The sequence below is a fragment of the Vanacampus margaritifer genome, chromosome 2 (assembly GCF_051991255.1).
Source record: "Vanacampus margaritifer isolate UIUO_Vmar chromosome 2, RoL_Vmar_1.0, whole genome shotgun sequence".
Taxonomy (NCBI): Eukaryota; Metazoa; Chordata; class Actinopteri; order Syngnathiformes; family Syngnathidae; genus Vanacampus; species Vanacampus margaritifer.
In genome coordinates, this window is record NC_135433.1 from 2,052,385 (window position 1) to 2,069,744 (window position 17,360).

A 17,360-nucleotide genomic window follows, 5' to 3' on the forward strand; every position below is an offset into this window, starting at 1 on the left:
ACAAAACATTATTTTTGTCCTCACTCTTTATTCAAGTTCTGTCAAGATACATACACGATGTTCATAAAAGCCGGATAAAAAAAAAAAACTTTTGCAAAGACTTTTTAAGCCATATTACAGTATGCTATATTCAATGTTCATACAGAAAAAGTCAAATGCCTTCTGGAAGTCGTCAATCATTCTGAACTTGAAACCTTTTGCACCAATAATTGTTTCTGAGCGGATTTGTTTCAATGACAAACTGTCATGTCAAGCACATTCCTTCTTAATGTGTTTCTTGAATTTGAAGCTTCTATTGCGACCTATCAATCGATTTGCCTTCCGGCTCATTTGGGGTTCAATTTCAGTCTACTGTAGACATTTTGCTTTCATTTTCTGTGACGCAGGGATCCAATTTCAGAAAGCATTCTTAGTTTCATCAAAGCAAGTTTAAAGGGAGACTTGATTCATCGAGCCATTTTCAGCAGTAAAAAGTTATTTTGTCCAGAATGAATTTGATAACTTTTTCATGAACAATTGACACCTTTAAAAACTCATTTTTAAGACTTGCTGTCGACTGAAGATGACATCATCCGTGCAGGAAGTAGGTAACGAGTCGACCAATCATGACTCACCTGTTTTCTGGGCTTGGTCAGCAAACTGAGCCATGATTGGTCGTTACCGGTTTCCTGAGCACGTGTGATGTCATCTTCAGTCAACAGCAAGTGGAAAGTTTTTTTTTTTTTTTAAGTTATCAAAGTCATTCTGGACTAAATATGAACTTTTAGGTGCTGAAAATGGCTCAATGATTCAAGTGTCCCTTTAAATATTTCGTAGCACAACTGAATATGGGATGGAAACAAATAGTTACAAATCAATCTCTTTAACTGACATGACACGGAGCAACTTTGTCGGAATCGAGGTTTGTACAGCATTTAAATGTCAACACCGACCCGGGCCCACATATTAACATCGTTAAAAAAAAAAAAAGAAGAAGAAAAAAGACATCTGAAGAGTGAATAAATGTGCATCCGTCAAACCACCAACTATGCAAAGGCCAAGAAAGTGCAAGGTCTTTTGGATATAGGCGACTACCGAGCAAAGATACAGAATCAAACCGTTTTTACCGCACGTTGCGTCTCGAATGTAAAGGTGACGAAATTGGGTTTGAATAAAGCCTTTGAAATGGGCCGAATGTTGGAACGGACGGGGCTACCTGCTAGCATGTTGCTGGTCTGACTCGCTTGGCTAACATTCAGTGTCCCGCTTGTTTGCTGGCAGCCCACGGCACAGGTGTCAACGCCGTCCCATCATTCCAGCAGGTAGTTGTTCCACTGCGGAGTCTCTGACAGTCGCGTCGTTTTCGGGAAGATGGAAAGAGACTCGCGCACCTCAAAGGACAAACTACACATAATATTGTGACCTATCGCCTCATGGCTATTTGTCTTCCAATGTGGTAGTGCACCATAAGGAGGAGGATTTTGACCTCCCCCTCCCCCCTCAGCCCCCCCTTCCCCCCCCAGGCTACCACATCCAGGCCGTCACATTTGATGGAACATCACGTCAAAGGTCAGAGGTGACTATGTGTAGAAGATGACCTCGGGAATCTGTCCGTCCTCCACTGAGGTGCCATTATTGTTACCCGCCGCGTAGCAGAAGGTGAAGCAGGTCTTGGTGCCCGTTGTTGATGACTCGTGTGTGATCTTTCGCATTCCCTTCGTCCCGTAATGAGAGTCCGGGCCCTGGAGGAGAGACGGGGGATGAGGAACCACAACAGCCACTATGCAGTGATGGAGGGCATTTTCAGGTTCTGTTCATTTATTTTATTTAAGTTTTTTGCTTAAACCCTCCTTTTAGGTTGATTTCTCACAAACAACAATAATGTTCCCGGGTCAATTTGACCCAGGCTTTGTTTAATGATAAAAACACTACCAACATTGAAATGGGTCAACTTGATCCGGCTATGTTTCATGTCCCAAAAACATTCCAGTAAATATTAGCAAGCATTTTAACTGCAAATATGTCCAAGCATTTTAACTGATAAGAATTTTTGTAGCAAAAACTAATTACCAAACAAATTCAATTCTTCAAGTTCAAAATGGGTCAATTTGACCCGTCTATGTTTAACGTGCCAAAAGCATCCCAGTAAATATTAGTAACCGTTTTAATTGAAAATATGTCCAAGCATTTTAATTAATGAGAATTTTGGTAGCAAAAGAAATATACTAATTTGTAGTTCTTCAACTTTAAAATGGGTCAATTTGACCCGTCTATGTTTAACGTGCCAAAAGCATCCCAGTAAATATTAGTAACCGTTTTAATTGAAAATATGTCCAAGCATTTTAATTAATGAGAATTTTCGTAGCAAAAGAAATATGCTAATTTGTAGTTCTTCAACTTTAAAATGGGTCAATTTGACCCGTCTATGTTTAACGTGCCAAAAGCATCCCAGTAAATATTAGTAACCGTTTTAATTGAAAATATGTCCAAGCATTTTAATTAATGAGAATTTTCGTAGCAAAAGAAATATACTAATTTGTAGTTTTTCAACTTTAAAATGGGTCAATTTGACCCGTCTATGTTTAACGTGCCAAAAGCATCCCAGTAAATATTAGTAACCGTTTTAATTGAAAATATGTCCAAGCATTTTAATTAATGAGAATTTTCGTAGCAAAAGAAATATACTAATTTGTAGTTCTTCAACTTTAAAATGGGTCAATTTGACCCGGCTATGTTTAACGTCCCAAAAGCATTCCACTTCCAGTAAATATTAGTAATCATTTTAATTGGAAATATATCCAAGCATTTTAATTGGTGAGAATTTTCGTAGCAAAAAATGAATAAATATACTAATTATGTATGCTTTTTTTAACGTCCCAAAAGTATTCCATTTCCAGTAAATATTACTGTATTTTCTGGACTATAAGTCACTCCGGAGTACAAGTTGCACCAGGCCAAAAATGCATAATTAGGTAGAAAAAGAAAAACATAACATAACTCGCATTAAGTATATTGTATATTATAGTATAAGTCTAGAGTGCCCTCTTGTGGCTGTCTGTGAAAATAGATTCCCCCGATATATTTTCCTCGTATGCAAGTCGCAGGAACAGCCAACCTTTGAAAAAAAGTGTGACTTATAGTCCGGAAAATAAGCAACCATTTTAAAAAATATGTCAAACAAGCATTTTAATTGAGAATGTTTGTATTAAAAAAAATAAAATAAAATTAGAGTTCATCTTCAAAATGGGTCAATTTGACCCGGCTATATTTAATGTCCAAAAATTGTTCCGATAAATATTAGTAACCATTTTAATTGATGAGTTTTCGTAGCAAAAAAATAAAAATAAATAAATAAATACTAATTTGTAGTTCTTCATCTTCAAAATGGGTCAATTTGACCCGGCTATATTTAATGTCCAAAAATTGTTCCGATAAATATTAGTAACCATTTTAATTGATGAGAGTTTTCGTAGCAAAAAATAAATAAATACTAATTTGTAGTTCTTCATCTTCAAAATGGGTCAATTTGACCCGGCTATATTTAATGTCCAAAAATTGTTCCGATAAATATTAGTAACCATTTTAATTGATGATGAAAAATGAAAAATAAAAATAAATAAATAAATAAATACTAATTTGTAGTTCTTCAACTTTAAAATGGGTAAATTTGACCCGGCTATGTTTAACGTCCCAAAAGAATTCCAGTAAACATTATTAACTATTTTAATTGAAAGTATGTCCAAGCATTTTAATTGATGGGAATTTTCGTCGCGTAAAAATTCTTATTAGCAAGTTCGTCAATTTCAACTAATACTGCGTCACTACCCAGAATGCATTGCAACGTAAACAACAATGGTGGCGTATATGCAAATGAAGTTTCTACAGAATGTATTAAACCGGAAATTCCTTTTTAAAATTGTATCTTGTAGTTGTGTCACTAACAACCAAGTAAATCATATATAGCGCAAAGGCCATTCTCGTCAGGGTTGCTTTTAAGGAGGCCCTGCAGCATATACAGTAAGTGCAATATATTTCATTTTGAGATCTCGTTTACATACTTTGTAATATGACTTCAATATATAGCAAGATAGTGTGACCCGACTGGTGACTTTCCGAATCCAAGTCCCTCCCACATCCGCGTCGTCGTTGCATGCGTGCTCCTCCGTAGAACGAGCTCGATTAGGATTCTTCAGCGAGTGTTTACTGTGACGGTGACCGGCGCAGACACGACGCCCAGAAGTGAAATTCTCAATTGCGGGCTGTTGTTCCAAGTGCGGCCTGCCAGATCGTGAGCTTGATAACGCTTGTCCAGCCGAGTGTTTAACGAGACGAGCCAAATATGAGAATGGCACGCAAATGAACGGAGGTTTGGCAGAAACATTTGAATGACGCAAACAAACGCCTGAAAACCCAAACCTTTAAGGAACCGACCTTGAGCGTAGCACAGGCCGTGTAGTTGACGTTGGGCAGAATCTCCACTGGTTCCTTGAACATGACTCGGAAGGTGTTGGCCGAGCCGTCGCAGCTGAAGCCCGTTTCGTTCTGGCCCAGTACAGTGTTACTGTCCGTGTGAATAATCTGCACGGAGAAACGTTACGGGATTCGTCATCAACATGGCGGAAGGTAACAAACCGGCGCCGCCGTCTCCTACCTGAATGTTGACTTGGTAGTCGGTCGGTCCGTGTATCGAGCCGTACAGGCCGAAGCCAACCACAAAAATCCTGCGGTTTACTGAGAACCTACAACAGGACAACAGCCTTTTATTTCAAAGTTTCAGGAGTTTTCACCGCAGGTTCGACCCTCAAAAACAGCACTTTTTTCTTTGCGAACAGCAACAGCGTGCAACGAAGTCAACAACTTTTCATCCAAAACATTTTTGATAAAACACACCAAGATTGAAGAGGACCGCATGAATCCTGCGAGAGGACTTTGTTAAAAAAAATGACCTCTAGAAAAGTCCCACGAATACAAAAAATTAAACTTTTATGTTCGGTTCAGCCCCAAAAATCTTTTTAGCATGTCTTGGGCTGTTACATAAGCCTGCCAATTTTGACAAATCTATGCGAAATGTATAACCGAGAATCCTTGGTTAAAAAAATTGTAGGATGCGCTATTGAGTTATTTATTTAAAGTTGCACAAGAAATGGCTCTAAAATACAGATTTATATTGGGGATGTTGGGCGCTGATATTGGCCATTTTGACGAATATCGATATCGGCTTTCTTCTTCTTTTTTTTTTTTATCCGACGGCTAATAAAAGTAAATCTCAATTCATTTTAATCTCGAGGAACTATTTAATTAAATTTTCAGTTCACTCTGAACAATTAGTTTTTGTATGACATTACAACAAAGAAATGTGAAATTTTAAGATTTCAGGTATTTTTACATTTTGGGGAAAAAATATTAACAATAGAAAACTATAGAGAGCTACGGTATTTACTTGTTTAAGTTACCATTTAACTTTTTAAGGCGTACTGACAACCTTGGGAGCTCTCTGAACATTTTGTTAGAAATTTAGGATGTCTATTGTCTAATAAATAACAAAAACACTTTTGAAAAGTCAGAAAAAGTGTTCAATAAACATGCTTTGAGACATTTGTAAAAAAAATAAAATAAAAAAATTAATAAAAATTAACAATGACAACCCCCCCCCCCTAATAATCGGCATCGGCCCAGAAAAAAAAAAGATATCGGTCTATCTCTAATCTATATGCCAGGTCTGATGTGTATACAAAGTTTCATGAGTTTTCACCCAGGTTTCATTTTTCTTAAAAAAACAGCATGTCGCCACGGCAACAGCATGCAACGAAATAAAAAAATTTAAATGGCTTTTCAGATTAAAAAAAAAAAAAAAAAAGTTTGAAAATGATTGGAAGAATTCTGCAAGAGGAGTTTGTCAAAATATAAAATATGACCTCTACAAAATTAAAAATAAAATAAAAAATTAATCAAATCGGACAAATTCCAAAGTAAGTCAAAATGCCCGACTTTCGGTTGGGTTTCGCACACAGCTCCCAAAAACTTTTTGTCTTGGGCTGTTAACATGCGTGCTCATTTTGACAGATCTTGGTGAAATGCAAGAATGCTTGCTTAAAAAATTGTATGTTGCGCTTATGAGTCATTTAAATGAAAGTTGCACAAGAAATCCCTAATATAGTATGTCAGGTATATATACAAGTTTCATGAGTTTGTAGCCAGGTTTAAAAACGCCATAATTTTTCTTAGCAAATAGTGCGTCGCCACGGCAACAAAATCAAAAATTTCAAAATAACTTTTCATCTTAAAAAACTTTAGATTAAACTGCCCGAGTTTGAAGACCATCTTACAAATTCTCTAGGAGTAGTTTGGAATTGGGCGACATTTGATAGAGGTCTTATTTGAACAAAGTAAATTCAAAATGGCAGATTTCCTGTTCGGTTTAGCACATGGCTTTAAAAGACTTTTTAGGCCGTTACAGATGCCTCCCAATTTCCGTAGATCTCGGTGAAGCCTACAACTGAAAATGCTCATTTACGAAAGAATTCCGATGCCCGCTTCGTCGTGTCGAAACCCCAACATTTTCTTCACGGTTGTTGTCAGATAGTTCAAAATCAATCTGCTTGACAAAGCGATGACGCTTACTCGCAAGTAAGTGCTGCATTTGAGCTGCGCGGGAACGCAAGCGCGGACGCTTCTTTACCGTATGCGGTCGCTGGTCCCGCTGTAGCCCCAGCGACTCTCCACCTGCCCAAAGCGCGTGATGCTGCACTCCTTCCCGCGCAGGCAGCAGCGAGGCCGATCGATGAAGTCGACGCGCGGTTTGGGGTTCACGGTGAAGTGGAGGAAGAGGCTCACCACCTCCCTGTCGCTCAGGATGCTGGACTGCGCCGGGCCTGACGAACGCAAAAAGACACGCCTCAATCACGACCATCTGACCGCGTTGAGGAAATACTCACATTTTGCTCCGTTTTTGCGCTCACCTGCAGCAAACTCTTCGATGGTCATGAGCGGGAAGCGGATGAGTGTGAGGGCCTTGCCCAGCACTTTGCGCTTGTTCTCTGGGGTGGGCTGCAACTGCTGCCTGTGGGCCTCCGCCTCCGCCCAACGCACCGCGGCCCCAAACAAGCGCACCTCCCGCACGCCGAGCGTGTCCCGCTCCAACACGGCAACCAGCGTATCTACGAGCCAGGTAAATAATGGTCAGATGTGATGCAATGTAAGCGAGGAATGTCACAATTAACACATTCACTGCCAGCCATTTTCACTGAAGCAACCCCCTTTGCTCCCGGCTATTTTACTGGATTTTGACTGATTTTGCAAGGCCCACAGAATATTGAGTTCTATTGCTATAAAAACATGGGACCTGCCAAAAGAAAGATTAGAGTCTCTTCTTTCATCAGGAAAAAAAGTATATATTTTTTCTTTTTTTTTCTTCCGGGAAAAAAAAAAGGGGGGGGGGGGGAGTATATACGATACGATACGATATACTTTTATTTTCCCCGTGGGGAACTTTTTCCTGGACTTCGTCCAGCTGCAGTTTACAGTAAAGAAAAAAACCCAACAGAATAGAAAGAGATCAAATTGAAATTAAATAAGAAGTGCAGCAATAAGTAGAAGACTTCCCAGAAGTTTTCACAGAAATATATATGTGTATCTGTTTTGCAGCAATTAGCGTTAGAATATAGCTTTGTCAATATTCACATTCCTGTTGAAAACACTGTCAAAAAGAGCTTGTTGCAACATAGCCCAAGCTGATCTCTTATACTCTGCTGCTACCTGCTGGCCGTTTTTGTAACTACCAACATTGCTTTAAGCCACCTCGTCATGTGAAAAGCTGCATCAAAGCCTTCTGTATGCTCTAGCATTTTTTTTTAAAAAAAGCACCCAAAAAACATATAAATACGTTTTTGGGAGCGAAGGACAAAGTATTAAAAACGTATTTACACGTTTTGGGGGTTTGAATGAGTTAAGGGCAAGCAGGAGAATACCGAGGTCAATGTCTGTGAAGCCTTCGGCGGCGAGAGCATCTCCTGTGTTCTTATCAATGTTTTCGAGGCAGAGGCTGGCAAGCTGAGGCTCATCGAACAAACGGGCCTGAAACCAGAAAACAAGAATGTATAATAAACACGCCAGCCAGAACTTAAGGAACACATAAACGATCTAAAGGCACAGTAATCATCACATCTGGGATATATTACAGCAATTTTACTTTTACTTTGGAGTCAGCCAGTCATCCCTCAAATGTCAAAAACACATGCGCTAATTAGGCTTGACGCAATCAGGACTTTTGGGGCTGATCGGCGAGTTAAAAAAAAAAAAATGTCACCAATCCGATCACAAGTTGGAGCAATAAGTCTATTTAAATCACTTATTTACTTTGGGCCAGGTCATGTTTGTAAATGAGAATTAGTTATCAAACATTTTTACCTGGTTAAATAAAGGTAATCGATATTTAATTGATTTTCCTTTTTGAGGCTGATATTGATTCATGTAACCATGAAGCGATTATTTTAATCCCTTTTCCATAAATTCATAAGAAATTTCAATTTTAAAGGCCTCATTTGTTGAAATTTACCATTGGCATGAATTGAAAAGTATTTTCTTACATTTATGAAAGACTAAGACCAATTTTGAATATTTTTAATTTATATTTACAATTATGGAATTAGAATTATAAAAACAACTTCATCTCATCCTTGCTGATGTCAATGTTTGTGTTACTTTCATGAATAAACTAAATAATTTAACCAGTTGCTGCCTTTAAGAAGAATTATTTTTGTATAATTAATCAATATCGGATTGAACTGAGGTGAACCTAATCGGGGGGAAAAAAATACATCTAAATCGAATCGTAATGAACTCTTGTGAACCGAAAACGAATCAATTGAAGAAATTAGAATCGATACCCAGTCCTATTGTTGACTGCATATTTGATGTATTTAGTTATTTAAAAGGCGACAGTGTATATAATTGAACGTTTACATGTAGAGATTACAGTGGAAAAAATATTCCAACTAAATACTTTAGTTGGAACTTGTAACCTTTTCAAATAGATTTTGATGAAGAACTCATCATTCCTGCATGAGCGTCGGCTGATGCGGGTCGCTGACGCAGTACAGCAGCCTTCTAAACGTATTGATGGATATGAGAATTTGAAGGCAGCGAATGAGAACATTATGAAACGAGGTTGTCACGTTAAATGACAAGTTACAAATATATACATTTAACACGGGTTCCATAGGATAATCGGCGCGTCGTACCTGCGTGAGCAGCATGAAGGCATTGTCAGCTCTCAGGTTCTTCTTGAGGAACTCCACACAGTGGGCCTCCAGGGCTGGGACGGCATACTTTTTGGCGGTGTAAAGTGTGGTCATCACCGTCTCTGGCCCGATCTGAACTTCATCAGAGTACAGAAACCTGCACGGGGTCAAATTGGTTGCTCAAAGGGTATCCATTCGACGCATTTCCATTTATATTGTGCTTTAATAAAAAGCCAGTGCAAAATAATTTTTTTTTATAATATTATCATTTTAATTCATTATAATAAATATGACATATTTCACAAGTAATACGTAAAACGTCATTACCTTTAACTCTTTGACTGCCAACCGTTTTCAGAAAAGGGATGCCGTGGGTGCCAGCCGATTTAAGCATTTTTGACTGATCTTTCAAGGTCCACAGAAAATTATGTGTTTGGACTATGGAAACACACATACTACCAAATGAAAGATTGGACTCTCATCTTTCATCAGAAAAAAAAGTTTGTTTCTACCTTATTCCGTTTTTCAGTAATCAACAATAGAAAATGGTTAGTTTCACCTCTGTTTTGAAAAAAACCCCGTCTTTTAACGTCTTTGGCACTCCTCCTTAGGATTTTACTAAACGTTATTTAACGTTTTTGGCAGTCAAAGAGTTAATGTGTATTGATTTATCAAAAAAAAAAAAACTTTGATTGAACAGGGTTTTCCGAGGCCACAAGCATCCTAATAGCGGTTGATTGTCCCCAATTGTTTTACTGAATCACATTCTCATCAACATAGCATCAAACACGGCGCTTCCAAGGGTTTCTTCACATGTCATCTAACCAGTCCTGGGCCTACAGAATTAGTGCTGCTCCGTGTTACTTAAACTATAAATGGCAATGGGACTATTTCAGGTACAAATCAGATTTCATTTTGGCCAGCAACAACAGCAGTTTTCTTCCGTCCTCTGATTGATTGGGGATTCAATTTAATGTTTTTTTTTTTTGTAATTCTGAATCTGAATTTGTTCAAATGACGTACGTGGCACAGTTGTATGCAATTATATTGGATAGTACCGAATTTTAATTTCAATACTTTTCAGAATTATGACATGAGAAGTCCACTGAAGGCCCGCCCAGCACGACATTGCGAATTATTTTGTTGTGTACATCAAAGAAACCCTACAAGGCGAGTGAACAAGGAACCAATCCCTGTTAACTGAAGAAATCAAATTGGAATCAAACGTAGGATGAGACGGCAACCTTGACAGATTAGAGACTTGACCGAATAGGGTGGATGTGATATAAAGTAACAATGCAGTACAAGCAATAGCGTTTGCACTCATTGAAACGCTCGTACTGCATCGCCTTTCTTGTGCTCGTAAACGCAACACGGTTGTCGGTTGCAACCCTTGCGGCACAAGCACCTGCCGTCGATAACAAGACAACATGCACAAGTCCTTCTTACTTTAACAGTGCCAAAAAGGCGGCTGGCTCCACGTCCGGAAGCTCGATTTCAGTTGACGTCGTCGCCATTCCGCCGTTGAACATAGCATCAAACACGGCGCTTCCAACGGCCAGAACAAACCTAATCATGCAAAGGATAAGCAGCCAATCAGACGAAAGTATCATCATTGAAGCTTTGCGGTCAAAAGTCATCTTCCAGCTTACCTGTGTGCAGGTATCCGCTGAACCCCCATTCCTTTGCCTACCAAGAAGTGAACGTCGCTGAGTACTTCGTTGTTGAACAGAAACGCAAACCTCTCCTTCACGGTGCTCTTCGTCGCCTGCCAGTTGTACACCGGCTCCCGGTACACCAGCACGGACGCGGCGGCCGGAGCGGCGGTGGGCGCCGCCGCCGGCGGGGTCGCGTTTGACGCCGCGATAGTTGCCATGTTCGACGCCGGGGTGGCCATGCCTCCGGTGGCCGCCGCGCTCGCGGTCGGCGGCTGAAGGGAGCCCTGGGCGCTCGGTGGAGCTCCGGAGGTCAGGACGCCGTTGCCGTCTAGACCGCCAGGCCCCAGCTGCGGGTTGGAGCGCCGAGTAGCTCCCTGCGCACCGCCAGCCGAACCCAACGCTGCTCCGTTGGATGCCGGCATCGAGAAAACACTGTTGCTGGGTTGGCTGTTTCCCAGAGGACCCGGGCCGGCGAAGTTGAGGCACGGAGGCCTGCCACTGTTCTCACCAGCAGCCATCTTACATGTAGCATAGGCGTAAACAACACGCTTCTTCGCCTCGTCAATTTCTTGTGCTATCGACGTCAACAAGTTATTACAGCGCCCCCTACAGCCGAGCACCAGGTTTAACGTTCAAGATGCATTTTTGGTCTTTTGTCATAATTTAATTGGTCCCTTGTTTAAAGTGAAATGGAAAAATTCATTAGTTAGAATGTCTGCTGGCTATTTTTTCTTTTTCTTTTCTTCTTTTTATATGTTGTAATTTTGTTTGATTTGTAGACACTCACACATTATACACTATATATTGGGAAAAAAAACATCCATCCATCCATTATCTGAACCGCTTATCCTCACTAGGGTCACGGGCGTGCTGGAGCCTATCCTAGCTGTCTTCGGGCAGTAGGCGTACACCCTGACCTGGTTGCCAGCCAATCGCATTAAAAAAAAAAATCCCCAAATTATTATTTTTGAATGACGAATGTGCATCTTTCAATGAAAAGAAAGACAATTTGATACATATCTCGATAAACTGATATGTCATGATATGTAACAACATTGCCCCAAAGAATCTTTATTCACTATTATTTTGAAGAGAAGCTGTGTTTCTTTAGTTGCAAAAAGTTTATTTGTATTGTTTCATAACATCAACTAATTTATTATTAGTTGTGGTAACTAGTTTGTCAGCACCCTCTCTTCTAACAGCTCACCTGCATGTATTTATTGTTTTGTCTTGTGGGCCTGTCATTTTTTAGTATATGTGGCCACTAAAAAATGGATGGCGGGCAGCAAATGCCCCCGGGTCGTAGTTTGGACACCCCTGCCTTAGTGCAGGATGCTGATGAGGAGTAGTGTGCACATTTGGACACATCCGAGTTAAAAGGGGGTGTTCAGAGTTCCCGTACACACTTTTTAGTATGAAGTCAGAAAAGTTAGATTTCCCACCTCCAGTGAATACAGCGTTAGACACATTGACGTCATTTTCAGTCGACAGCAAATGTCAGTACAAGGCAAAATGGCCGACCCCTGAGATGGATAAAAAACAGGTGGATTTTTCTGCTTAATTCGTATTCCACAAACACAATTAATCAGAATATCGTATTTAGCCTAGTGAGGTTGATAGAACAAAGACACTTTCTGACTTGAGTTTAAGGCTCTCCACTGCCACTGTTTCTTAACTTTTGACAGTATCTGTCCCACAACGTAGTTAGTTTGAATGAAGCCGCTTTGAGTGGAATCACGTTTGGTGATTCCACAAAGCGACTTCATTCCATCGTTGGCGTCCCATCACGTCGCCCATGCCCATCCTGGATCCTGCCGATGCCGTCTTCCCTTCACCTCCCCTCTTCCTGTGCGCCTCATCCCAGTGACGTCACAGCGGCGAGGGGAGCTGTCCTGCTGAAACAAGATGGCTGTGCGGGCGGGAGGAGCGGCGAGCTGAGGCAATGCAGGGGAGCTACCAAAGTGGACACAGGGTCTTACCCCTGTGCCGAGCAGCAGACGACAGCCGCGCGTAGCCAGCGAGGAGCTTTTATTTGAGACAACACTTCGTTTTCCTTCTACAAATCTGCCTTTTGGTAGTCAGACGGAGCGAGACTGCAAATCACGGCTCGGCCAGGCAGCGGCTGCTCAGCGGAGGACAGCCGGGAACCCTCACGCCACGCAACAGAGATGTCCCTACTATGCGTGGGAGGTAAGCTGGAAATGAACCGCTTATCTGGCCTCGCACTTGCTCGTGTATGAGTGTGTTTTTTTTTTTTTAGTACTGCACCAAACTGTGTGAAATCTCCTCCGGGCTATCACGTTGATTGAAAACTCTTGCTCTTGTGGCATCACCGAACTCGTTTTCCTTAACCCGCGGGAGCTGCTTGGCAACGTGAGAGGCTAAACCGGTCGTGACCGTCACGTCGTCAAAGTACCTAAAGAGAGAGTTCGCTCAGCAAACGTGCATTCGACTGGCTTCTGCTGCTTGCGCTAATAACGTGACTGACAAGGTTGTCTTCGGTGTGTGCGTGTGTGCGCACGCGCGCGTGTGTGTCTTGCGCTCATTCACGCGTGTGGGCGGACGGATGAGCAGGACGCGGAAAAGCCCCTGCCGTTGCCGTGTTGCCGCCGCCGCCTCCCTCGCCTCCCTCCTTCCGCCGCTCGGATGTAGTCGTGAGGGAATACTCGCCTGCTGGAGGGATGTGCGCGTCACTTCTCAACGCCCCCCCACCCTGGAAGCGATGCGTCATCTCCTCCCACCCGACTTCCCGAAAAAAAGCACCTGATGCTGATGCTGGTGCCCCTCACAGTCATGCTACAATTGTCCATGTAAAAAAAAAAAAGAAGCTAGGTTGAATGATTCAAGACTGCCCCTCTCATTGATTTTATGAAGTGTTACAGGAATACTTTAGTGACGTATTGGTAGGTGGACCCTTGAGCAAGGCATTGAAGCCACAACTGCTTGGACATGCTTTATGTGCTTATCACAGTTAATGCCTTGGGTGAGTGCATGATTATGATGCCACCAAAAAAAGGAAAAAAGTCAACTTTGGGAAGTGCGAACATACGATCTTCAGACTTTTGATTTTTGATATACTTCCACCTCTGATGGGTTTTGTTTCCTTGGGTCCGAGACGGATGCCCCTTCCTATACATCAAAATCGACAGTGTTAATTCAACACCTAAATAGTTGAATTTAACACTTCAAATATGTCTATATTGGTCCACACCAAATATACACGAAACAACATTTTGAATGTTTTTTTTTTTGTTTTGTTTTTTACACTGAAATGTAGGTAAAACGACTCTGATGGTAGTTGAAATTGAACACTCGTCAACACTGGTTAGTGTTGATCTTATATTACACTGACTTTTTAACACTCAAAATGAGTTGGTTTTATATAATATTATTATTAACTAAATATTTAACTCAGGTATTGTAAAAAAACAAAACAAAAAAACTACAGTATCAATTTAAACTTCCAATTTTTGAAAAATGTACAATATTAGTAATTAACTACTTTGACATTCTACTATAAACAAAGACAAGTAGTTAAAGTGAACATTTTTTTTTTGAACAATTCCACCACTTATGACAATGCATTGACTTCACAATAACACATCCCATCAATGGTCAATAACCGATAAGTCAGCCGATAATTGTTTGCAAAATGTACTTGAATACAAATATACTTATTTATATATATATATATATATATATTAGTCCTACTATAACGCTAACATGGATAAATACATGTAAACATTGTGTAAAGCACCATGAAGCAAAATGTTATTGATAAGTCTGCTTCAAAGAAAACTAGTAACTCATTTTGAGTTTGCCAAAACAAAACAGCCATGTTTAAAAAATGCAAACATTTCTTTATTATCTGGTTTATCTGTTTGACGTCAAATTAGTCGATAATTGCCGATAATTATCGGCCACCGATATTATCGTGCATCCCTAGTTTCCATCCATCCATTTTTATTCGAATTTTCAAGAATTGCGAAAATAAAACTGAATGGAAACGTCAAAAATTTGAAAAAGGGCCCAAAATTCACAAAAAAAAAAAAACGTTTAGATGGGGTGGATTTTGAAGCGTATCGAAAAAAGGAAAATGCAAATTTTGACAATGGAAACAGGTTTTGCGAATAACCGCTGGCGAGACCGGATACACGTCGCACATTTTGACTGGATATAACGTTACACGTACGTTTGTAGTCGCAAAGCAATGTCGGACGATAAAGTAAGGTACGTTTGGGGGTGACGACTAAACAGAAATATTTTTGGAATTAATTAAATAAGCGAATATTAATGCTATTGTAGATGGGAAACGCTATGTTTATAAAAAATGACAAAAGAAAACTCATACAGCGTCATCGCACGGCGCAGTCGCTTCCTGGTCTTCTTCTTTTTAGATTACTGGTGGATCACATCTCTATGGTGTATAGCGCCACCTACAGCGTCAGAGTCTCCTCTCAATATTTGCAAAAGAAGAACAGATGAAAACGGGCATAAGTTGCATGTGCGTTTTGCGCACATTCAGTAAATTTGCTCTAAAAAAATCCGAAACAATTGGATGGAAACCTGACTACTGACAGAGGAGAAAAGCGCCCGTCGGAGCAAAAATAACAGTTTTTAATGAATCGGCCATCAAAAAAGAAAAGAAAAAGGCAGATGCCGATATTTATAAAATGCTGACTATCGGCCGGGCCGATTATCGGTCTATCCCTATAAAAAAAAAATATCAGGCTTAGGCTAAAATGAAGGCAGTTGAACCATGAATGAATATGAACGACAGTTTATCCAAATTTTCGTCTTTCTGATTTGAAAATGTCCTTCTACTAAATTGTGACGTCTATTTGAATTCCTTGAATTGTTCAGCCCTGCCCGTGATTGACTGCAACCAGTCCAGTGTATCATCTGCCTTTCCCGCAATGTCTGCTAGAATCAACTCCAGCTCCCCGCGACCCTGAACACGACAAGCTGTATAGAAAATGGATGAATATAACGAATGTGTCTGTGAATCACCGGAAATGTTTCATATTGATTATGGACCGACCGACATGTCTCCCTGCTCTAAATGTGAGTAATCACCATCGTGACCAGCTCAGTTGCCGAGTGGTACAGTGTCCGCCCTGAGACTGGGAGGTCGTGGGTTCAATTCCCGGCCGGGTCATACCAAAGACTATAAAAATGGGACCCATTGCCGCTCTGCTTGACACTCAGCATTAAGGGTTGGAATTGGGAGGTTAGATCACCATATGATTCCCGAGCGCGGCTGCTGCTGCTGCTGCTGCTGCTCACCGCTCCCTCAGGGGATGGGTCAAATGCGGAGAACGAATTTCGCCCCACTTAGGTGGGTGTGACAATCAGTGGATCTTATCTTATCGTGTGTCAGAGCTCGCGGCGTCCGTCGTATACGTTACGGTGGCCAAATAGGGAGGCGAGGATCGGTAAAGGGGCTTCAAAGTCACCTCTTGTGCGTCATTGTTGATGCCTGCCCACCTCATCTCATTGTGCCGGGACCGCCCACTGACTGTCCCCGCTGCACTGAGTCAGTCCCGGGTGTCGTTAAAGCCCTCGGCGCGATCCATTCATAAAGGCCGGCTGCGGCCGCCGTCGGAGCCGTAGACTACGAGACCTGGCGGCGCGCCCGGCTTTTGTTCCTCTTCCATCATTCATGCTTACCTGACTGGAGCTATTTCTGGCCCGCACAGCACTTGCGCTTCTTCAAGGGGCTGCGTTTCTTCACAGTTTCTGTCGACAAGGCAGAAAGCGGACACGCAGACGGATTCTACTTGAAAACACCGACTTGCTTGCCGGCCAACGTTTAAATCGAAATCAAATCGCTGGCTCTTGCTTTGCCACTTAACCCTCTTCCAAGCTTGTGAAGCACTTCTGAATGATTGAGACTTTATTGATTGTGGTAAATCACAAAACCTATTTTGACACTTTGTTGAGTTTGATTTTGTTGCTGATCCCCAAATCTTGGACTCCTCCCTATTTGACATTCCTCGACAGTTCGTAGTTTGCTTGCTGTTGACTTGACATGCCGCTCAATTCTCAGATTGCTTTGTCAGGTATTTAATGAATGAAAGCCCAGCATAAAAATGAAATAGCGCAGATACGAAAAGGCTACACATCTCTGTTCAAATGACGTTTGGTGATAAAAAACGAGACCGAGATCAATTACGTCAAAAACCTTTTCCACAATTTGTGGCCTCTAACCTGCACAACTCAATTGATTGAAAAATCACATCATTTTCAATTGTAGTTAAATGACAAATGAATGCAAACACAATTTTAACTGCAATCTGTCTAAAGTGGGATTTAATCATTTCAGAGAAATTATAATCCATTTCCTGATATGATAGTCAGTTGGTATCGAACCATCGAATGTACTAAAATGTGGTCCAAGCGGGGTTTGAACCCAGGTTCTTCGTGGTAGAGGCATTTGCGCTAAGCACTGAGCTAACTTGACTTGTTGAAATTCATGGCTAAT

At 41.0% G+C, this 17,360-nt stretch overlaps 2 protein-coding genes across 2 annotated transcripts in view; one reads left to right on the forward strand and one right to left on the reverse strand.

Moving 5' to 3' along the window:
* Positions 1-843: 843 nt before the first annotated feature.
* On the reverse strand, positions 844-11,436 carry LOC144043538 (BTB/POZ domain-containing protein 2-like). Its single transcript, XM_077557279.1, has 9 exons — positions 10,871-11,436; positions 10,668-10,787; positions 9,219-9,375; positions 7,947-8,052; positions 6,939-7,136; positions 6,659-6,851; positions 4,631-4,718; positions 4,411-4,557; positions 844-1,721 (listed from the first exon to the last, which is right to left on the reverse strand). The coding sequence occupies exons 1-9, from the start codon at positions 11,392-11,394 to the stop codon at positions 1,560-1,562; spliced, it is 1,695 nt and encodes a 564-aa protein (XP_077413405.1). The 5' UTR covers positions 11,395-11,436; the 3' UTR covers positions 844-1,559.
* Positions 11,437-12,755: 1,319 nt separating this feature from the next.
* LOC144043536 (protein unc-13 homolog A-like) overlaps positions 12,756-17,360 on the forward strand; it is a 65,126-nt gene continuing 60,521 nt past the window's right edge. Inside the window, exon 1 of the mRNA XM_077557276.1 lies at positions 12,756-13,066. Coding sequence (XP_077413402.1) covers positions 13,045-13,066 — 22 coding nt within the window. The 5' untranslated portion in view covers positions 12,756-13,044. The remainder of the gene's footprint in view (positions 13,067-17,360) is intronic.

Bases quoted from the DNA above. Each gene is read 5' to 3' on its own strand.
- LOC144043538 (XM_077557279.1), bottom strand. From the start codon at position 11,394: ATGGCTGCTGGTGAGAACAGTGGCAGGCCTCCGTGCCTCAACTTCGCC. The intron at 8,053-9,218 runs GTACGACGCGCC...TTCTGGTTTCAG, and splicing joins CCTTCATGCTGCTCACGCAG to GCCCGTTTGTTCGATGAGCC. The intron at 1,722-4,410 runs GTCGGTTCCTTA...TCTCTCCTCCAG, and splicing joins CGGCCTGTGCTACGCTCAAG to GGCCCGGACTCTCATTACGG.